Genomic DNA, 21,225 nt, shown 5'->3' on the forward strand with positions numbered 1-21,225 from the left:
TGCAACATGTGGAGTTTCTCCATACGTTCTGCATTCTTCTTCCTCTCATAAGTGGAAGAGCAAAAACAGATCCGGCGCACAAGAAATTTAAAAGTACTGAGTCCCATCAAGTTTCATTCAGATTAAGCAATATGAATATATTTCTAACTTTTTATGAGTATTTACGCTGCATCTAAATTTCAACAAGTTTTTACAGTGGAATTACAGAATCAGGGAGCTGCTGAGGTAGATCTTTTGGAGATGAACTAGTTCAACATGCCTGCAAGGTACAAGTTGTTCATTTTTAAAAAATACATCCTTAAGAAATGAGCTGTACTTCAACTTGGAAAGATATTGACAGGTATGAAAGAAAAATGAGAAAACAAATCTGAGTCAGGGGAAATTGTTCCTGAAGTACAGATGAGATCAAGGCTTTCATCCATATGCTTTGTTCCCATTGTTGTTATTTAGTAAGTTCTTCAAAAAGATATTTAATGGCAAGCTACAGAATTTGAGAACTCAGGACTTACTGTTGGTGAACAGTGAATTACTGCAGTATTCATTCAATGACAAAGACACTTGGAAGAGCAGTGAAGCCTGAAATAGGACTTTCCGTTACACAGAATGCACTCAGTTGCCAAAATGGAAACTGTTTATGTTGAAAAGAAATGGAAGGTAGAATCCTTCTGAATAAAAGGTTTTGACATTCCTGTGCTGATATCTGGTATGCTGAGAATATATATATACACACATATAAACATATGTAGGTATACATGTATGTGTTTCTTTTCTCTATGTACACTCATTTTCTTTTAAATCAGTTCTAAGGCTTACAGGAAGGTATTCTTGCTCCAGATGAAGATCTAATGTATCTTATCTTTTATTGTGTAGTTCCCATCTGTATCCGAAATAAGGTAACCTCTATTGACTACAAGTTGAACACATGCACTAGAAAGAATTGTTAAAAACTTCTGAAGTTGAGTCAGAATTAGTGAATTCAACTCGGATTGTTAAGCTGCCATACAGTCATGAAACTTATCAGGACAAATGAAAGCTATGGAATAGAGCTCTTTGAGGATAATTCTTTAGTCTCTGAGAAGATGCACAGCTTACACGCATATGATTGTTTACATAGAGATTGTGAAAACAAATGCAGTCCTATTCCTTGGCAGAGGTTTGGCTGAAAAACATAAATATTTTATTTTCCAGTTAAAAATAAAGTTTAATAACTGTGATGTTAGGAAGCTATTCATAGACATCCATCTGTTACCTAATGCTGAAATATAGCAGAACTCGTCAGAAAGTTCTAGCACTTTTTGTTAGTACAAAGTACTTTTTCAAGTAAAACAGCTTTAAAAGAGGAAAATATATTACCTGTTGTGGATTTTTTTTTTTTCTGTAAAAAAATACTTACAACTAGAATCTGAGAGCAGCGAGCTGGACAAAAAGTTGTTTTGAGTTCGCCAACTGGAAGAAGCAGCAGCCACTTTTATATCAGGAATTTCAGCATCCATTTCCACATGGTTGCTGCATACATCCTATGGCAGCCAATTAAACAAAATAAGTTTTCATAACATTAAGCTTTAATATTTTACAAAATACATGCAGTTACACACATATATGCTCTGATTTCACACACTCTGGAGAATACTGATTTGAATTCTCAGACTAAGTGTTACACAATAGGTATTTGCTTATGAATTTAGTGCCTGCTTTATCACTGCAAAATCTTTAAAAATCTTCAGCTGAGCAAAACACTGGGAGCACAGCTGTTATTACTACAATCAGTTGCAATAATGTTTTTTTCTCCATCTACATCACATCCACAATGCAAAGCAAAGCGTATTAGCAAGACAGGCATCAACAAATAATTAAGTTTCCACCAGTGAATCGTCTACATCAATTTACTGAAGTTCAACAATTCAGTAACAATAAAATTTAAATCAATTTTCCGTGCCACTGAGGAAACTCCAACTTTATTGGTTTTTCATATGAAAGTACCTGAGGATGTTTTTTCTCTTTTTTTCTTTTAACCATTTAATAAAGGTTGAAGTCCAATGTTAATACTTATGGCTAGACCTGTACAACATAGCTTTTTAGTGAGAGAAGTCATTTGGTTTGCAAGCTATGAAAAGAAGGTATTTTTTAAAAGCCTATTTAAAAAACAAAAAACAAAAAACAAAACAAAACAACCTCGGTAAATAATTATTACCAATGCAGCAGGTAGTCCACAGTTATAATCATTAGCTTCCAACGTAAGATTGAAAGCTTGCTTTGGTATCCTAATTACTCAGTTTCTTGAAATGAGAAAAGATAATACTGCACAAACAGATCAGTATATAAATCACATAACTTTGCTTCTGAATTCTTAAGGTAAACACCTCGAGGGAATTTTGTTAAAACTGACTTCAAATTATCGTTAATACTGATGCTACGATTTGAAAACTGAACAGGAAACAAAATATATTTTAATGTTAATTTACAGATACAATAAGCTTTTGTCCCACCATTGAAGAGGTATTTACTCCTATTAAGACTAATAGGAATTATACATATTAATCCCCTTATGTGCTGATAAGAGACTTAATATACAAAATGTACAGAGCACAACAACTTTAAAAGAAGATAAAAATTTAGTCGTTTCCATTCTGTTTCCATAAATGCTTTGTCAGAGCAGAGCTTTTTAACAAAAAACAAGGCACATACACTAGAATATGCAGTCACTACATACTTTTATACTTACATGTGCTTAATTAGGTGGTCAGTTGTTTTTAGCAGGAAAACAGCCCTAATATATTTTAATCTGTTCAAAATAACAATTTTTAGTTTTTTTCTCACTTTTTCTTTTGATTTTGCATTAGTTGGTATTCTCTACTACTTATTTTATTATTACTGGTTTTATTTACCTCATTTTTTCCCAATTTCTTCTTAAGCTACTATCAATTAGCTCATCAGTTGAAAAATCACCCTCAGCTTCCGACTTCCTTAATTAGCTGAAATGTTAAATTTTAACCTATACAAATGAGAATTATGATTTTGCTGGCATTCTAAGCAACAGGTATTTCACAGCCACCTGAAAAGACTACTGAGAAGTGGAAAGAGAGAGTGGGGACAAAAGTAACCATAAGGAAGGAAGAACAAGTGCTTTTAGGGCAACTTTAACATAGTGTTCCTTTTTGGTCCTTAAATTGAAAAGAGGCTAAATATGGGATTAGCTAATACCTCTCTCAGATTAGTATCTTCAAGCAACATTATCTACCAAATATCTGTCAACTTTACTCAACAGCAGCGCAACACTGTATATAGAGCATGAATCAAAACCATCACATAGAACTTTGATGTCCTCCAGACAACACTCTTCCACCAATCAATTTTAGAGACTCCCTACTAACTAACAGTAAATATTAAAAAAAAAAAAGAAAGAAAGAAAGAAAAAAATGAAGCCACAATGCATTTGAGTCAGTTCCATGGGAGGGCAACAAAGGCAAGCATTAAAAACGGATTTTTTAGACTAAGCCAGCCTGATCACTACAATCAGATTAGCACCCGTCTGTTACATGTTTTTGAACATTCTGTTCTATTTGTAACAGCTGTAACAGCAAATAGGACTGTGTGTCATGCAAAAAAAACAATTAGTACTGACTAAAAGGAAGCCATTAAATGCTCCTCCTTGCCTAAAGAAAGAGGAAACATCATTTTGGAATCAGCCTTTCACAGATTTTGAACACATCACATGAGCTCAGTAAGCTCAGTCAGCTTAGGGCAATACTATATTCTCTTCTCAGTTGATTGCATTCCACTTAGATTTTTCAATATTTTCCAAATTTCAATGGCCACCGAATTTGTAACTCTTGCATAAAGGCAAGAGAAATTCCAGAAACTGAAGACTATTAGTAGCAGTAGTCTGAAAGTGAATCTGCCCTGTTCTTTTCTTAGGTAGCTTCACACTATTGTCTTAGAGCAATGACTTGCTCAGCTAAAATACTCCATCTTCATTTTATCTTTTCCACTTTTTAGAAAACTTATTTCTAGGTAGATTAATGTTTTAGAGACATAAGACTGCTGTGGAGAAGGTGGTGACACAAACAGCATGAAGTTTTTTGTAATATGGGACATGGTCCTACTTTGGGATCTCCACTGCTGCGAGACACACCTGACATGGCCAAGGAATCCTGATTGCAATAGCAGAAAATTCTCTGTTCTCATTTCTAACATTTATTTCAACATTACTTGATTCTGCACCATAAAAACCGTTGTAGTTATGCCAAGGTAATCTGCTAACAAAAGGACATGCAATGAGAAATAATATGATAAGGAACAAGACTATACAAATAAAAAGAAATGTTAACACTGGAAAGGTGGACTCATGACAGGAATTAGGAAATTATGCTTAGCTCTGCTATTAGTGACCTTTAGTAAATCACATCTTGCCTTTTTGTCTCCATTTTGTTTATATATGAGATAAACAATTGAAAAGAATAAAAAGACAAGCTACTGAAAAAAAAAAACCAACACAACCAAACAACCCTTATAGGCCATCTACAAATTAATTCAACCTGTTCCCTTCAACAGGTTTCAATAGCTCTCTTCAACCTAAAAGGACAAGGGAAAAGCAAACAAACCAATCAAAATATTGAGAACAAAATTTGAGAAAGCAGCAGCACAAGCTAAGTCTTGAGAATAGTAAGATACAGATTTGCTTTTCCATTGAATTTTATGATTTTTTTGAATATTTCAGTTAATAACAAAGACAACACAATATCATCGAATTTTACAACTACTATAGCAGTTACATAAAATTTTGCCAGTCCAGGACAAAAACAGCAACATACATATATCATTCTAGTCTGTGTTTGCATCAGGAGTTGATATACATTACATAACCTTATGGTGTTGACCGAAAGCAACCACAAAATCCAAGTGTAGTACACATACTTACTTTGAATTTTTGGACTCTTTGCTTTGAGTCTTTCAGCTGCTGCTGCAGAGAAGTCACTATTTCTTTATACTTGGTATACCTCTCCTCAATCATCTCCCTCCTGCAATGGGACTCCTAGAAATGCATTGAAATATCTAAATGATGTTGTAATTTGAAAATCAGTTAGTAAATCTTGGCTTGCTACTGTATATATGAGTATCACCCAGGATTATACATGCAGCTCAGGTGAGCGAATCACTAACTTTCAGAGGCTGAAATACAAGGACCATGTGAAAGTATGTTATTTAAATATTAAAATAAATAATATTAAAATAAACACAGATTAAAAATCAATCCTTAATTTGTGATTGATGTCTGGTAACTCTTTCCAAAACTTCATAGCTTCTAACAAATGAATTTTGCAATGTAGAAAAATTAATCACAGTTTTTTAGAAAGATGTTTTAAGAAAAAGCTCTTCTAATGAATATCATAACACAATACTCTATACACATATTCTGAGTTGCTAATTAGGCTTTGACCTATTACGAGGTTTGCTCTGAAAGTAATGACTTGTTTTATTATGTTGGCCCACAACATCGGAGGTGGATATTGATGGTATGGCAACAGAGGCTGAACCTTCCCCCTAATATTCCTCTACTGGTTGTTGCTGTGCAACAGATGGCAGCAGAGGGGCAGTATGATAGAATGGCATCTGACATGGAAGCATGCATGAAGCAAAGGGTTGTCATGGTATTCCTCCATGGAGAAAAAACTGCATCTACTCACATTTGTGGATGCTTCCTCCTAAAAGTTTACAGAGATCACAGCTGAGGCAGTGGGTGATGTGTTTCAGCAGTGACAACAACGAAGTGAAAGACAAACCTTTTCCCAGACAGCCACACACAGCTGACAAACCATAAAATAAAGAGCACATAGATCAGCTTTTCAGCACAAATTAGCTTATTTGATGAGAGAACTGTGTATGGAGCTAAATACTGTCTTCAGTGCTTTAGAAATGTTGGAATATCACAAAGCTTGTGCCAAGTGGGTTCCATGAATGCTCACAGAGGAACAGAAAGAACACTGTATGCAAGTTTGTAAAAACTACTGAATCGATAAGAAGCTAAAGGTGACAGTTTCCTGAATCCTGCCATTATCAGTGATGAGATGTGGTGTCGCCACTACTAGCTGGAGACAAAAAAAGCAGTCCATGGAGGGGCAACATGTGAATTTCCCATTAAAGAAAGCATTCAAAATGCAGCTGTAAGGGTGTAAAAGTGATGTGCACTGTCTTCTGCGATAGGGGAGAGGTGATGATTCTGGATTTCCTGGAATTCAGACAAACCATCAACTGTCTGCTGCACTATGAAGCTAAGTAAGCTGAAGGCTCAAACTTCTGGAGTCAGGCCGGAAAAGATGACAACTTTTTTCTTGCAACGTGAAAAAAAACAGGCCCTATATCAGCTCGAAGAACATGCAGCAAATTCCCAGTCTTGTCCAGACAGCCTACCACTGTACACTCAGGATTTGGCATATTCTGACTTCCATATGTTTGAGTAGATGAAACATGAAATGTTGCATTGGCAATATTTTCCCATCAACAGCCCATCATGGCAGCTGTGAAATAGTGGGTCATTTCCCATGGTGCAGACCTCTACAAGTATGGTATGCAGGCTCTTGTTCATTGCTGGCAAGAATGCATATCTAATGGCGGTGACTGAAATGAAAAATACTGTTTTGAAGCTGAGAATTTGCTCTATTAAACAGTGTTATCGTGTTCTTTGTTTCTGTTGCAGTTTCCATGGAAATAAGTAGCATTACTTTCTGAGCAACCTGCGTATAGTCAGTACTAAATGTTTGCTTGCATTTTGGAAGACCTCAGCTGTATTACTAATTAGGACTAAATTCATGGCCTCAGTAAAGCTATATTAACAAAAAATGTCTCACTGTATATTTTTGTCACATGTAATTTTATATACCTTATTAACTGATTTGTCTATATGTATGGGGTCGACATCATTTAACTGAAATAATTTAGAACTACTGAAAGAATCAAGTGAAGTCTTTCTCACTCCATTATCTTTTAAATCTTCTAAGAGGCTCAGTTTCTCAGGAACAGACTCCAGATAATCTAAAGCTACTTGAGTACTCTAAAGAAGAGAACACAAGAGAAAATATTAAAAATAAATATAACACTGAACTAAACACATCATTGCTACTATAATTTATAAGCAATTTTTCAAATTACTGTGATGTAGTACATGAAAATTGTAGTAATTAGTATATTAATTACGTGCTCGCTTGTACACATAAGAATGAATAACCAATCCCTTTCTGTCTTCTCTCTGTGGTATCTCACAAAACTTAACCTGAAACCAATACACTGTCTTAATACAAACTATATTAGATAGTTCACATAAGAGAGCAATTTCTCAGTTCTACTAATTATTTTGTTTAATTAGACTAAAAGTAGTACTGAAAAAAGATATTAGGATTTATTTCTATTAAGTAGCCACCTGGCTAAATCAGTTTTACAGAAATCTGTGTTCTTTAGGAGAATAATGCAGCTTCTCAGCTTCAGGGAAATATTTTTTATCCTTATACTGCATGCTCAGCTAAAAAAGGGCTCTTGCCCCATTGTTAAATTTTCAACCAGGAATGGAAGACTCAGCAGAAGAAAAAACAAAGATGTACACCTGTCTTATCATACTTAACAAGTAAGTGAAGTCTAGAATCTGTCATCTATTGTTTCAGAATAGATTTTATTCTTCACACAGCATACAACAGAGTAAGAACACATTAGAGTAAAGAAAAAACAAAGCAAAACAGTTATTGAAGCAGAGGAACAAGTTTTGAGAGGGCTGCACAAATAGTTTCTTCAAGAATAATATGAAGAGTAAAAAAGGAGTCTACCAAATGGAGAACAAGGATTGACCAGAAAGTATTGTTAAAATTTCAAGAACCATAGGAAGAATTGTCAGAAGTGAAACAGAGTAAGAAAAAAAGAAGCCTTAGACATTTGGTCAGAAAAAACAAGATGGGGAAAGTATAGAATTTAGAAATATAGAATTTAGAAATTTAGAATATAGAAATAAATAAAAATTATCTGGGTATGTATCCAAAGCAAAAATTACTTTTTCATTTATACTAAAGCAATGGTCTAACATTTTAGTTTTTAAAAAATTGTACAGGAATTATGTAAGAATAAATATATGAAGACATGCCTCAAAGACAAGTAAACCATTTCCTGACATGGGCAGCACTGAGAAAACCCAGTGTAAGTCTTTATTTGCAAAGGTGACATCTGATTTTGATGAACGATAAAAAAACCCTGTATGGACAGGAAGGTGCATACTTGTGCCAATCTTTAGTGAAGAGAGGAGGGCCAATTAAATTCACAAAACTATTAAGTCAGAACTAATATAGGTTATTATTTATAACAAGAAAATACACTCTTCTTTCTCACAGGCTACATGAAATGATTAGCAGATTTTGCATTTGGCTAGCTGTGTTTAGATCAAAACTACTTTTTTTCTTTTAAATCTTCATAAGAAATTCTGTATTTTAATATGAGACAATTTGCAATCAGGTAGACTTTGTTCCTTTTTTTTTTTTCTTTTTTTTTTTTTCCCCCCAGTTTACAAAACTCATCTACAGAGATCTTACTAAGGAGAATAATATTACTTTTCCTGTAACATACCTGGTTCTTTACCAGATAGGAATGATAGACCTTTCACATATGTATTAACAATGAGTGTTTAAAATGGTGCAATCAGGCAGCAGGACTAAAAATAGTGTTTCACAGATTATTGCATATAATTGTCTTCACAGCTGTGAAATATCAGAAAAGAAACAAAAATGGAGAAAGCTTAGAGAATAGCAACAAGAATGACCAACATTATTGAATCCTTTTCCCATGCAAGGAGTGAATAAGTAGAAACATTCAATAGGGCAGGATTCTTCAGCAAAGAAGTTAGGTATCCAAAGGGAGAAATGACCGATCACAAGTCACGTGATTATAGAAAAGTTTATATCAGTTTTGAAAGAATTTGAGCCTGTTCATGACAAAGAAACCTCCCTGACAACTGAATGGCTGCAATCTGACCAAATGACTGAACGGAAAATAAAATACATGCTTCTGCTCTTTGCTTCCCTAAGCATTATATTTTGGTCACTGTTGTACTTTGCCTCTGATTACGTTCCAAAATACTTTATGATCTTGAGGGTCTTTTCCAACCTGAGCAATTCTCTGATTCTATGATCAGAATAACATACAGTAGCATATTCACAGGAGAAACATAAAACTAATGAAACAGTGATGATGAATAAACAAAAATGGAAAAAGAAAAACCAAAATTTCTTAGGAGAACTTGGATGAAGAAGGTGGCAACAAAAGAACATGTTGAAAAATGAGAGGGAGAAATAATGAAACCTGGCCACAGATTTCTGGAAACAGAAATTCATCCAGCAATTTAGTGAAACACACAGCCAACTCTTCAGTGTGCCACACTTGTATCATTAATGACTATGCTCTATTCTATTAAGAGAGATGGATTTAGCCATGCAAGATAAAATGTAAAAAGAGATATTAGATACACCTGACACAGAAGGCAATTAAACATTGTTAACTTTTTTCCAAGAAACCGGAAAGGTATATACCCTAATACATACAAACAATCCTAAAGAAAGTAAATGCATCTGTCTGCTCATTATTTAAAGGGGGAACAGAAGGTACTGATATAGTGTACTGATCATACTGATAAGAGGAACACCAATTGTATTGAGTGAAGCTGTATTCATGATATTTTATTTAACAGCAGACTCCTCCACAGAGTGTATGCTATTAATCTTTGTGTTTTTAAAATAAAGGCTATTTGCTTTGAAAAGGGGAACTTTATATTCTTGAAGAAGAATAAAACAAATTACTCATTTTCCATGAGACCATACAAACACTTTTATATTTAAACTGCATGTGAACATCTAATCCTCCTGTACTGATGCAAATCTTGCACACTGTCTCAGAAGACGGATCTAAATCAAGATCAGATACACATATTATTTTTAGTCTCAGATCTGCAATGGTAAACTGAAATAAATCAAAGCAGATTTTTGTATAGTTCTTGTAAAGTTTAGCTTTATAGTCAATATATTGAAAACACAAGCACAAACCAGAAACCAAACTTCACCGACTTTCATGTTACAATGTCCGTTTCTTTTCTGAGGTAGGTAAAAAATAAACGTCTATTTGTATAACATAGATATATTTGAAAATTAGATCTGACTTCAGTAACATTTAGCCAGTCCCCAAAGAATATCCATAAAAAGATTAAGTGCAACTGTAATTTTAACTGACTGTAATGTATTTCATCAGGGAATTACATGCAATTCAAATAAAATATGTAATTCAAATAAAAGATGTAATGTTGAAGGTGACCTATGATGTCTTATTCCTAAATCAACTTTGCAAATTGAATACTTGAATAGCAAGAGCAGGATGTTTCCAGCATGTTTAAAGATATCTTTTGACTTCCTTGTTAAACTACAAAACTGTATTGTCAGCTTTCATCTCCAGCAGTATACTGATAATACAACTTACGATCTTTTAATGCAGAGTGCAGTTTTAAGAGCTCCAAGATTAATTGTTGACCTCTATATGCCAGGAAAATTTCACTCTAACTGGGACGTTCTATGACCTCAGACATCTTCCATACAGAAGGAAATATATATTTTGTATCATTTTATCCCTTATTAATTATGCCATTGTTTTGGTGGTTTCAGAACATTAAGAAATAAATTTACCTTCACCAAGATAAACATAAAAAACCTGTTTATACAACATGCAAAAGTTCAATTGGTTTTCATTAAACTACATTGTTTCATTGAGGTTCAAAGTACTAAGATTTTTTTTAAGCAAAAACTGCACTTATACTAATCAAAACCAGCAGATCTTTGTTAAGAAAGCATTGCAAATATCAAACTAACTGAACTTTCAATTCAGAATCCAGATGTTTTTGCAGAGAGTGGGCAACATTTTAATGAAGAGAGCTTCAGGGATGCTCCTTTTCCCATTCACAGGAACACGGACCATCACTTTTCACATTCATGACCACTCATCATCCCTATGGTAACTACAGTAATTGTTTACATGGAAAAGTATTAGGAAAGTATTCCATGAATTTTCAGTTGTTTGATGCATACTAGCAGCTGGAAATGTGGAGGAGGGAGTGAGTGAAACCTTTTGGCAAGCCAGATCCCCATGAATCATCAACCAGCGTTCAGATTCCTACCAGGGGTAAACAGAAAGGGTTTCTGGGAATTGATTCCTTATCACTTACAAAGAATTTATCAAAAGATATCAAGGAATCATTACAGGAAATTAAAAGAAATATAACAATGTTAGTAAGTACACATTCTTAAAATGTAAAAGGGCTTCCTTGTCACTCATAATGCTGACTTCAATTTTCTGGAGCTTTGCAGGCTAAACATGTACATTTACACATAATTTTTTTTTTTTTTTTTTTTTTTTTTGGTCACTGACATTATTTCATTAAGCCTTTCTGAATGCATTATAAGAAATTAAATGACACATCTCTCACAGGAAAGAAGAAATAGTGTTCTCTCTTACAGCTGAGAAAAACTGGAATAAAAACAAGTGTTTTAACCAAATTAGTGTCAGAACTGGAAAAAAAAAATAGGAAACTGGCTTACATATTTCCTTATTTTAATCAAAAGCTGAATGACAATGAAAGAATTAAAAAAAACAAATAAATCACCAGCTAAGGTAGCACCAACAGTTCTAATTAAAGCCTGTGCTCAAATCTAAAGTGAAGGAATTAGCAGAATAGTAGAAACATTCTGGTCACCAGTCTCTGGTCAATCACAATTTTAATGTGTCATATATCAAATGAGAGAATGTATGCTATACCACATATATTTCTATCTTATCACATAATAAGGTTCATATATTCTGCAGAAGAATTCATCATGAAAAGTCAACATTTTAAAATAGAATACAGAAATATCTCTTTGAAATTATACTTAGTTGCATATATAGTCACACTATGTTAAAAATATCTTTGGTGATGAACACTGCATATCAACATTCCTCAGTAAACTAGAAAATACAACTTCTAATACCTAAAGAAGTTAGCACTTTGTAATAAAGGTTTTTACTTTCTCTAATAGAAAATCAAATTTATTTTTCTTTATTAAAATATGGCAAGAATATTCAGTATTTTCCATACATAGAAAATGCTACACTAACTTTACAATCTCAAAAGGAGCTTTCCATCCACAGCATCTAAGGGCTATTTTAGGAGGAGTGTTGCCAGCAGGTTAGGAATAAAAGAATAGGACTAAATGAAGAGGAATAAGAATAGGAATAAGAGTAGAAAATAAAAAATTTGTGTTGCAGAAGACTTGCAAGTTCATCAAGTCCACTGTAAATCTGTCCTACTGAGTCCCATCGCTAAACATTGTCCCTTAGTGTCATGTCCACAAAACTCTTAAATAAACGATGAGATTCTTCCCCTACACTCAGCACTGATGAGAAACATCTAGACTGCTGAGTCCAGTTTTACATAAGAGACGTGGACATACTGTAGAGTCCAGCAAATGGCAAATAGCATTGTTTGCACTGAAGCATCTCTCCTATGAGGAAAAGCTGAGAGAGCTGGGGTTCTTCAGCCCAGGAAAGAGAAAGCTCAGGAGGGATATCATCAAAGTGCACAAATATCCACTGGAAGGGTGCAAAGAAGATGGAGTGAGGCTTTTTTCAGTAGTGCCCAGGTACAAGATGAAAGGTAATGGGTACAAACTGGAATATCAGAAATCCTATCTGACCATCAAGAAGCATTTTTGTACTATAATGGGTGGCTGAGCACTGGCACAGATTACCAAGAGAAAAGAGTTGTAGAGCTTCCTACTCTAAATTCAAAAACTGGGCAAAAGGCAAGAAATAAGTATAAACGGAGAAGAATTAAAAAAAAAAAAAAATCATTCTTAACAGAAAAATGTATTCTTTACACAGAAAAAGATACAAATTGTTTGTGAAGAAAAATTAAAAGTGGCAATATTAGCAAGAAAAAAAAAAAGAATAAGGAAAACATCAAACAGCAGGGAGCAAAGGATGGCTAAGTAGCAAGTGCAATAGCTACATTGGAGGAGCAGACAGCAGCAAGGAAGAAGGTAAGGAGAGCATTAGGAGAAAAGATACACCTGGTTATGAGTGTTGTCAGGCAGCAAAAGTTACTTGGTGGGAGTGAGCAGAAGGAATTGGAGACCCTTGGGAAAGTTCTGTATCCCCAGTGAAAGGAAGTGACACACTGGCTTGCTGATGAAAGGAAAGGAAAGGGAGAGGCGGGCAGGATGATGCTGCTCCTCTCCCAGGCGTTTGTATAAGATCAAAGAGCTGCTGTGTTCTGGGAGGATCAGAAGGCCTTTGATGTAATGGTAGTCTTGGCAAGACACTACAGAAGCAAACCAAGGACAGAAGAAAGTATTAACCCTTAGATTAAAAAAAAAAAAAAACCAACAAAAACCAACAACTAAATATTCATGCATGCAAAGTGACATGCCATGAAAAAATCACAAGAGTGACTTGCAGAGTTTGCTTATCGATAGAAGCTGCACAGAAAAAAAGAAAACAAGCATGAATGTGAATAGCATCAGGCAGTCAGGTAATCTCCCTGCACTGGGCATTGTCACTCATTCAATTCTTTGTCAAAATGAGTGAATAATCAAAAAAAATGATGCAACTTTGAGCCTGCTGCTACAGTAGAGGAACTTTCACATTCCTGAGTGTATGCAAACAGAAATTTGTTTTGCTGCTATTCAAAGCCTTATTTTCATTAACCTACATGTTTCAGTTTAACTGAAACTGAAACATGTAGATGTTCATACTGGAAAGGAAATTTCAGTCAAAAAACAATCTTGCAGAATACTAACAACATTAATGGAGTTATTCTAAATTCATGACATTATAACAAAAAGCCGAATAACATCCAGATAATCTATGCAGGTGATATCCTCACTTTTGGGTTCTCTACTGAAAACAGCAACTTGTCTTATTATCAAAGCATATATAAGGCTCAAATTCACTGGAATAACTGGTTAATTTCAAATACAATTTCTCAGTCTCTACCAAGGTGGAGGGATATGTTCCAATTCTGCATTGAAATTTATGAGGGAACTTAAATTATTTTAGATTTTAAATGTTTATATTTGCAAACTTGATGTTGTGTCAGTACTAATTTCTTTATATGAAAATTTCTGGATTTCTGGATAAATAGAAACAATTGTATATATCTTATTGGACATGCCTATAGAGGAGAAAACAAATGTGGTTCACATCCATTCCACCCTATCCGCTTTGTAGACTTATTATCTTGAGTAATCTAGAGAATTAGTCCAGCTGTATTCATGGCATGTACATGTATTAAGGTGTTTGTACTTTCAGCTTAGTATTTCAAAATTATATTTCTCCTTGATTTTAGTACCAGTGTAAGCGGATGTGGTACTATCTGTACCTTTCAGAGAAAACTTACAACAGCAAATAAAAGTCACTAGAGTGCTTAGACATTTACCCCAACCACTTTGCCAACAGTTGAACCTTTCAGTTCACCCTCAGTATGACTCAAATGTACTACATTTCACTTCCAAAAAAACGTGAAATGAACTATACAGAAAAGTATACTATATTAAATTTTATATAGCCAGTGCTCATATACTGTAACAAAAACCTAAATAGAAAGGTGCAGTGAAAAAATATCATGTGCCTTTAATGGCAATAAAAAACACAGATGTCAACATTTAAAGAAAAAAAAATACATAAAAACTACATTTTGAATCATCAGTAGTCTCATTATGATTGGTTTGAAAATAAATTTAAGAAACTTACCATTTCTAAGGACATAATTCGTTCCTACAAATAAAGTAGAACATGAAGTCAGAAAGCTAAGAATATAACAGGAACATAAGTTGAACTAGAATTAAATGCTTCTTTTATTTTTCATGAAATTGTCACTTACAGAGAAACTGGTATGCCTAACTGGACCTCTGACCCATTTATCAAACTATCTCACTTAAAGCTTTGCACTAAAGAAAATTAAAAAGAAACCTCCCAGAAAAGAAGAAAGAATTCCAACAACATCTATTTACACCAATATATATTTTTTTTTTCAAAGAGTAGATTTTCCAAAACAACTAGATTTTCAATATTACTGATTTTACTCACACGTCACAGAGTTTGGCTTCCCTTTCTGATTGTCTGTGGCTGTAAATCTAGAATGCTTTGGAGTTTATGCCACAGTAGCATCTATTTTAATTTTCTTTAGTTTTCTTTGAGGTATTTATTTAGAAAAGGAAAATATAAATATGAATAGAAATTCCATAGCATTATTCTGTTACCAGAAATTGCTTTGAAGAAGTATTAACAACATCTTGTTACTGATTAAACAAAGCCTAATATCAGACTAAATAAAAGTAAAATGAGTTTGTGTTGGCTTTAGCAAAAAATATGCGGAAGATAAAACTCGTATTTTAACATGCCATTTTCCAGTGGAAAAAATATCTTTAAGAGAGATATTAAGCTACTAAAATCAAAACAATGTATTCTGTATTACTTCCGACTAAATACTGTACTTTAAGGAATTTAAGAAGAAATATGTTTAAATGTTTAGTTGAGCTCATCTGACTATTTAGTTGAAAATGTGATCATTAAAACATCACAGAAATCCTTACTTTTTAAAAAAATATTATCTTAGGAAAGTATAGGAGATGTTGTTTTTTTTTCCTTTCTAGGGAGAATATGCTAAGAATTCTTACAATTTTTCCTATTCTTTTCCTCCGAACAGGTGAAAATGAATATAACAACCTGGATTTATTCTTACAACATCCAAAGACAGACAAAAAATGTTATGATAAAAATATTTTTTGAAGAACTAAATATAAATTATTTTGACATGCCTGTTTCTTCAGAAAAATGCACTGGGCTTTGCAAACACATTTATTTAAAGATGGGGGGGAACCTAATTACTATAAAAAATTTGACATTTACAGATCTCATATTTGTGGTGATAGCAAAGAGCATTTCAGATATGAATGTCTTCAGTTACAAAGAACTAGCTGAATAATAAAGTCCTAGGGTCAGCATGGCATAAGTAGGATGATTCAGGTGATAGAATAAAACAATAAATTTAGTTTTCAAAATGACTCTTGAGGCACGTGATCTAGCTGTCAAAATTCTAAAAACTGAATAAATCCTTAGAATCTCAGTACATTTTCTAAGCCACCGTGTAATGTATTTGGAAATCTACTACAGATTATTTATACATTATCAAGATATTTATATGTCTAAACTGGGACTCTGTTTTGTGTTCAATTTTTTTATATTTGTGTGTCACTAATGTCAAAGAATATGGCTTGTGATTTTTTTCACGAGGAACATATGCGCAGTTGAATATTGCAATCATGTGTAGTACATTATTTTCAAGAAAGAAATGGTTTGTACCATGGAACAGTTTACACAAAAAGGAAGGCGAAAACCTTAAAATCAAAAGCTTTAACCTCCAATGAGATAATAAAATTAGTGAGGTTGTATTTGAAAGTGAGAATATTGAAAATGTTCCAGACTCCTCAGAAGATAAAAATTACATAGGAGTATGAGAGTACATGTAAAAACAGAGCGAGCATAACTCTCTATATCTAATGCATAGATATTTTCATATCTAATTATATAAACTCACCCAAATTTGTGTATAACATAGAAACTCTAGTAAAAAGTATGAAAACAGTTGAAGATGCAAAACGAAGAATACAGTGATGCATTCTTGCATCAGTCTCCTACCTCCTAAAAAGCCCCATATCAAAGAACAGCACATATTTACGTAAAAACTTCATCCTTGACACATAATATAAGACCATATTTAGAGGTTCATATCGAAATATATAGATTCATATCTTCCACTTTACAAAGTATTATTTTACTTTTTACTTAGAACTTGTTAAGCTTCATTAAAATTATTTTTAACAAAAGGTAATGCTTGCATCTCTTCATAAATGAGTAAGCTAAAAATATAATGAAAACCACATCACTAACTCTGGGAATATTCTTGGTAATTGATACAAAGACATTGTGAAGAACCTCAAGGTATCCTTGGTCATAATTGATCCACAGTGATGCAATGATTTCTCATAGTTTTCCTTATACCTCTAGAATTTCTATAAGGTCAGTGTTCAAGGTTCAAGCATGAAGAAATAACTCCCTCAGCCATGATAACCTGACTACTTTCAATTGTTTGTCCATAGTATAAATGCTAATGTTTCTGCCTACCTGTTTTCTGAACATACTTTTTACGTACAGTCTATTCAGACTGCAAATTCTCACATAGAGAGTTAATATACTTTGTACAATTCTCTGTATATTTAAGATGCTTATTAAAACAGGACCCTAGAAATTGTACTCAAAAAGATAACAGCAATCTCCTAGAAAAGAACTGACTCATCAGGCCATAATATCCTAGGAATCCTATTCGAGCAGGCCATAAGCCTCTCAGGCAAGACTATTATTTATATGCTAACGGTCATTAATGAAATAATTACCTTATTACAGTCTACTTCAATTAATGCTTTCATACATTATCAACTAAATATATGCTTTGCTGAACTGGGATTCATGGGGGAAAAAAAAAAAGAGCCATGGCATCTGGTCTACAAGAGTGCAAGTTTCAGCCCTAGGAAACACTGCAGTTAAAGAAACTCATCACCACTTCCTATGCTTCATATACTGAGGTGAAACAGAATGGGGATTATAGAAAATAATCATATAATGGTTTGGGCTGGATCTTAAACCATCTAGTTCCAAATGCCTGCCATGAGCCAAGTTGCTATGCATTACATAAGGCTGCCCAGAGCCCCATCCAGCCTGGCCTTGAACATGTTTCAGGCATAAGGGATTTACTGCTTCTCTGGGCAGCCTGCTCCAGCACCTCCTCATCCTGAATAAAAAATTTCCTCTTAATATTGAATCTAAATCTCCTCTTAATTTTAAACCATTTCCTCTTCCTCTCCTATTACTATCTGCCAGTGTCAAAAATTAGCTTCCATCTCTTTCTATAAGTTCCCTTTAAGTACTGGAAGGCCACAACAAGGTCTCCCCAGAGCGTTCTTTTCTCCAAGCTAAACAAACCAAACTCCTTCAGCCTTTCTTCACAGGAGAGGTGCTCCAGACCTTTGATCAACTTTGTGGCCCTCCTCTCAACTTGCTCCAACAGCTCTGCATCCTTCTTGTGCTGGGGGCCCCAGAATGTTTAATTATGACTTGAGCTGCTTTTTTTTAATAACTGTTTGCTAGCAAAGTTGTACATATTCCACTACTGCAAAATTTGAATATAAAAGAATGGAGCATTCCAGATTGGAACCACTTTGAAACATATTGACAATTCTGGACAAATTACTGTCTAGAAAAATAATTGATACTTTTTGCTAAATACACTGATTTTGAAAGCACGTGCATTTGAAAAAATGTAAAGAAAAAGACTATGAAGCACATAAGTAAAAATACAGCAACCAGAGCAATACAAGTGACACACTTAAACAAAATGGCCCGTTAGCAAAGGGCATAGAGCAATTTGGTCAGGCATTTGACAAACGCTCAGAAATACACACATGCACATACATGCACACAAGACACTAATTTGATGCAACATTTCTCCAGCATAACATCACTCCTTATTCAGTAGGAAGGAACATAATTAGAACAATTTGTCAACTATAGTGCTTCACAGGAAAGCAGATACAGAATTGCTTCACATGAAAGGCGATCTTTTTACATTGATGTAACTAGATATGCACCTGTGTAAACTGCTTGCGCAGACAAGCCCTGTTGAACTTGAGCTGCCAGAAAGCTAAGCCAAATTTTTAGTTTAGGCAGGAAACAGCTGGATTGGTGTGTTGTGTAATTTTTGGGTCTTGTAACTTGTCTCTTTTTACTGAATCAAGCTGTTTCTACGCTAAGCTTTTGATATTTCTAGCCCTCAAAGCGCATTATATTTATTATATGAGCAGAGTCAGCATAGCTTCAGACTCTTATGGTCAAAACTCAGGTCAATACATAATTTCATTGTCCTTATCAGTCATTCAGTTTCCTCATGAAAATTCAGTTCCCACTAACCTTACAGGATCCTCCTTCACTGATACATTATTCATGCTGAATATAAGCTTTCTTATGCTCACACTGGGCATAGCTTGATGTAATTTTCTGGGGTTTTTTTGTTTTTTTTTCATCCCTCTGCATCCTGAAGAAAACATGAATTACCCTTATAACTTCCCAAGTCTCACTACCGAGACATTCCAGTTTGGTTTCACATTCCTAGACATTTTCATTTCAAAGGAGTGTATGTTTTCTTTGACTGTAATGCTTTAATACTATTCCATAGCTGAGGTGAGGTTCTCACTGTGCAAGCACGAATGTGAAGTAAATGTTACGGATGCTAGACAATGAGAATTTAATATGTTGTATCAAGATCTAGCATACATCAACTAATCTTTTCTTTCTCACAAAGGTAATGATGAGCACTGATTGCTTCAGAGCTTTGAAAAACTTACTTCAAATAATTTACTTCCATTTTTTTTCTGGAGATACAGAAGAAAGCAACATACTCAGAGAATCTAACTCAACCAGTGAAGTAGAATTTGAAGCATTTCTGCAATTCTGTATGCAGATTTGCACCACAAGTATTTCCATACTGTTGGTTTCAGTGAAGCCAACAGTAAGAACTGAACAACTTCAGTATATGCTGTGACATAAAAGAATCATTCTTTTCATAGTAAGACTAGATTTATTAATTGAAGAGTGCTAAGTACTTCAATCTTTTCTAATGTGCAATGTAAACGTGGGGAAAAACTCAACTGTGAGTCTAATTAGCTATCAGGTCCTTGGTTACATGCATTTCCCATGCTGAATATAAGATGCAAGATGCAGCGTATTAATTTTAAAGGCAATAAAAAAATGTAACTCAGTTATATAAAAGGCATACCTGGAGAGCTCCCATTTCTTCCTCTCTTCTGAGCAACTTCTCTAGTAGCTCTGTAAAATAAAAAATAAAACCCGTAAATTCCCCTTCTTGTCTTAAAGCCTGACAGAAAAGGTACAATGTGTAATAGTGAGGTGTTTTGTTTTGTGCAACATTCCTTTTCATCTGATTATAGTAATTGATGAAGTGCATCAGTGATACAGTTATTTCCAAGCATGGGCTGTTAAGAGCACTAATAAAAACTCAAAAGTTGACAGTTTTAGTAATTACAGGACTTACCTCCCTATGGTTAAATCAATCTTCCAGTATTTTTAGATTTGAATTTTAAAAGCGAAGAAATTCACTCTGCAGAATTCCGATTTCTGAATGTGGGTTTGGAAAGTAGTGGTTTTACATGATTTCCTTTAGCAGATTTCACTATTGTAATTGAGTTGGTAAAAATTAATGTTGTAAAACCAGCTTTTTTTGTTTTGTTTTGTTTAAGAAAAAAAAAAAAAAAAAAGGAGGAGGAATACATCTGTGTGAAAGGTATGTGAAATAGAAGATTCCTCCCTGTGTTCCACTTGACCAAAAAAGATTCATATACTCAGCTTGGCTTTTTTTGAATTACAATGCAACATTGGACATTCCATCATAATGACATTATTGTTCTAAGCAAAAAAGATGTGATTACAAGGTTCTTTTCAAGTAAGTTTTATAAAATATAAACTGAACTAACTTCTGCTAATGGTCTCTAGACCTGAAAAACTCCATCTGAAATTATCTTTCTTCAGAATTAATTCCCTACGCCGTACCACTGCCTAAACTGTCTGTCCAGCATGATACTTCATAAAGATCTGGACCAGGCAGATAGCTGCTAAAGTGATGTAATTTAACTGATAATATATTTCTACATCGTAGAGTTGCCCTTTATAACCACATATTTAAGAAACAAGTTATGTATCAAAACTCATGATTCCATTTAATGCCTCATCTAAGAAAACAAAGGTGAAGCCAAAGATAGATATTAACGCAACATATATTAAGCAGCTTCGCAAAAGCATCTCTTAAAAACTTAGCATATTCCAACATTCTTTTAAATATGCCTACTCTTAAGGACAAAATATTTCTGCCAACTTGACGCCAAAAGTTCTGCTGATTTAGAAATTGTAAAATATTTCCCATAAAAAAAAAAAAAAAAAAAAAGCTTTAGAAATTTAGTTTTGAAAAATAACATTACAGTTAAAAGATAGAGCAGCATTGTGCCTGTAACATAATGAAGACTATCGCTATCTCTAGTGAAGGCTCCTTAAATT

General features: G+C 34.0%; 1 protein-coding gene across 4 annotated transcripts in view; it reads right to left on the reverse strand.

Annotated features, from left to right (window-relative positions):
- Window positions 1–21,225, reverse strand: part of CEP128 (centrosomal protein 128) — a 91,427-nt gene that overhangs the window by 12,470 nt on the left and 57,732 nt on the right. For 3 of the 4 annotated variants that reach the window (XM_015865215.2, XM_015865214.2, XM_015865213.2), the window contains exons 19-23: window positions 19,934–19,983; window positions 14,797–14,820; window positions 6,878–7,048; window positions 4,919–5,032; window positions 1,394–1,517 (exon numbers count right to left, since the gene is read on the reverse strand). In XM_015865215.2, the coding sequence (XP_015720701.1) occupies window positions 1,394–1,517; window positions 4,919–5,032; window positions 6,878–7,048; window positions 14,797–14,820; window positions 19,934–19,983 (483 nt within the window). The remainder of the gene's footprint in view (window positions 1–1,393; window positions 1,518–4,918; window positions 5,033–6,877; window positions 7,049–14,796; window positions 14,821–19,933; window positions 19,984–21,225) is intronic. The other variant, XM_015865217.2, reaches the window with a different exon arrangement.

Source organism: Coturnix japonica, chromosome 5 (assembly GCF_001577835.2).
Source record: "Coturnix japonica isolate 7356 chromosome 5, Coturnix japonica 2.1, whole genome shotgun sequence".
In the NCBI taxonomy this organism is placed as follows: domain Eukaryota; kingdom Metazoa; phylum Chordata; class Aves; order Galliformes; family Phasianidae; genus Coturnix; species Coturnix japonica.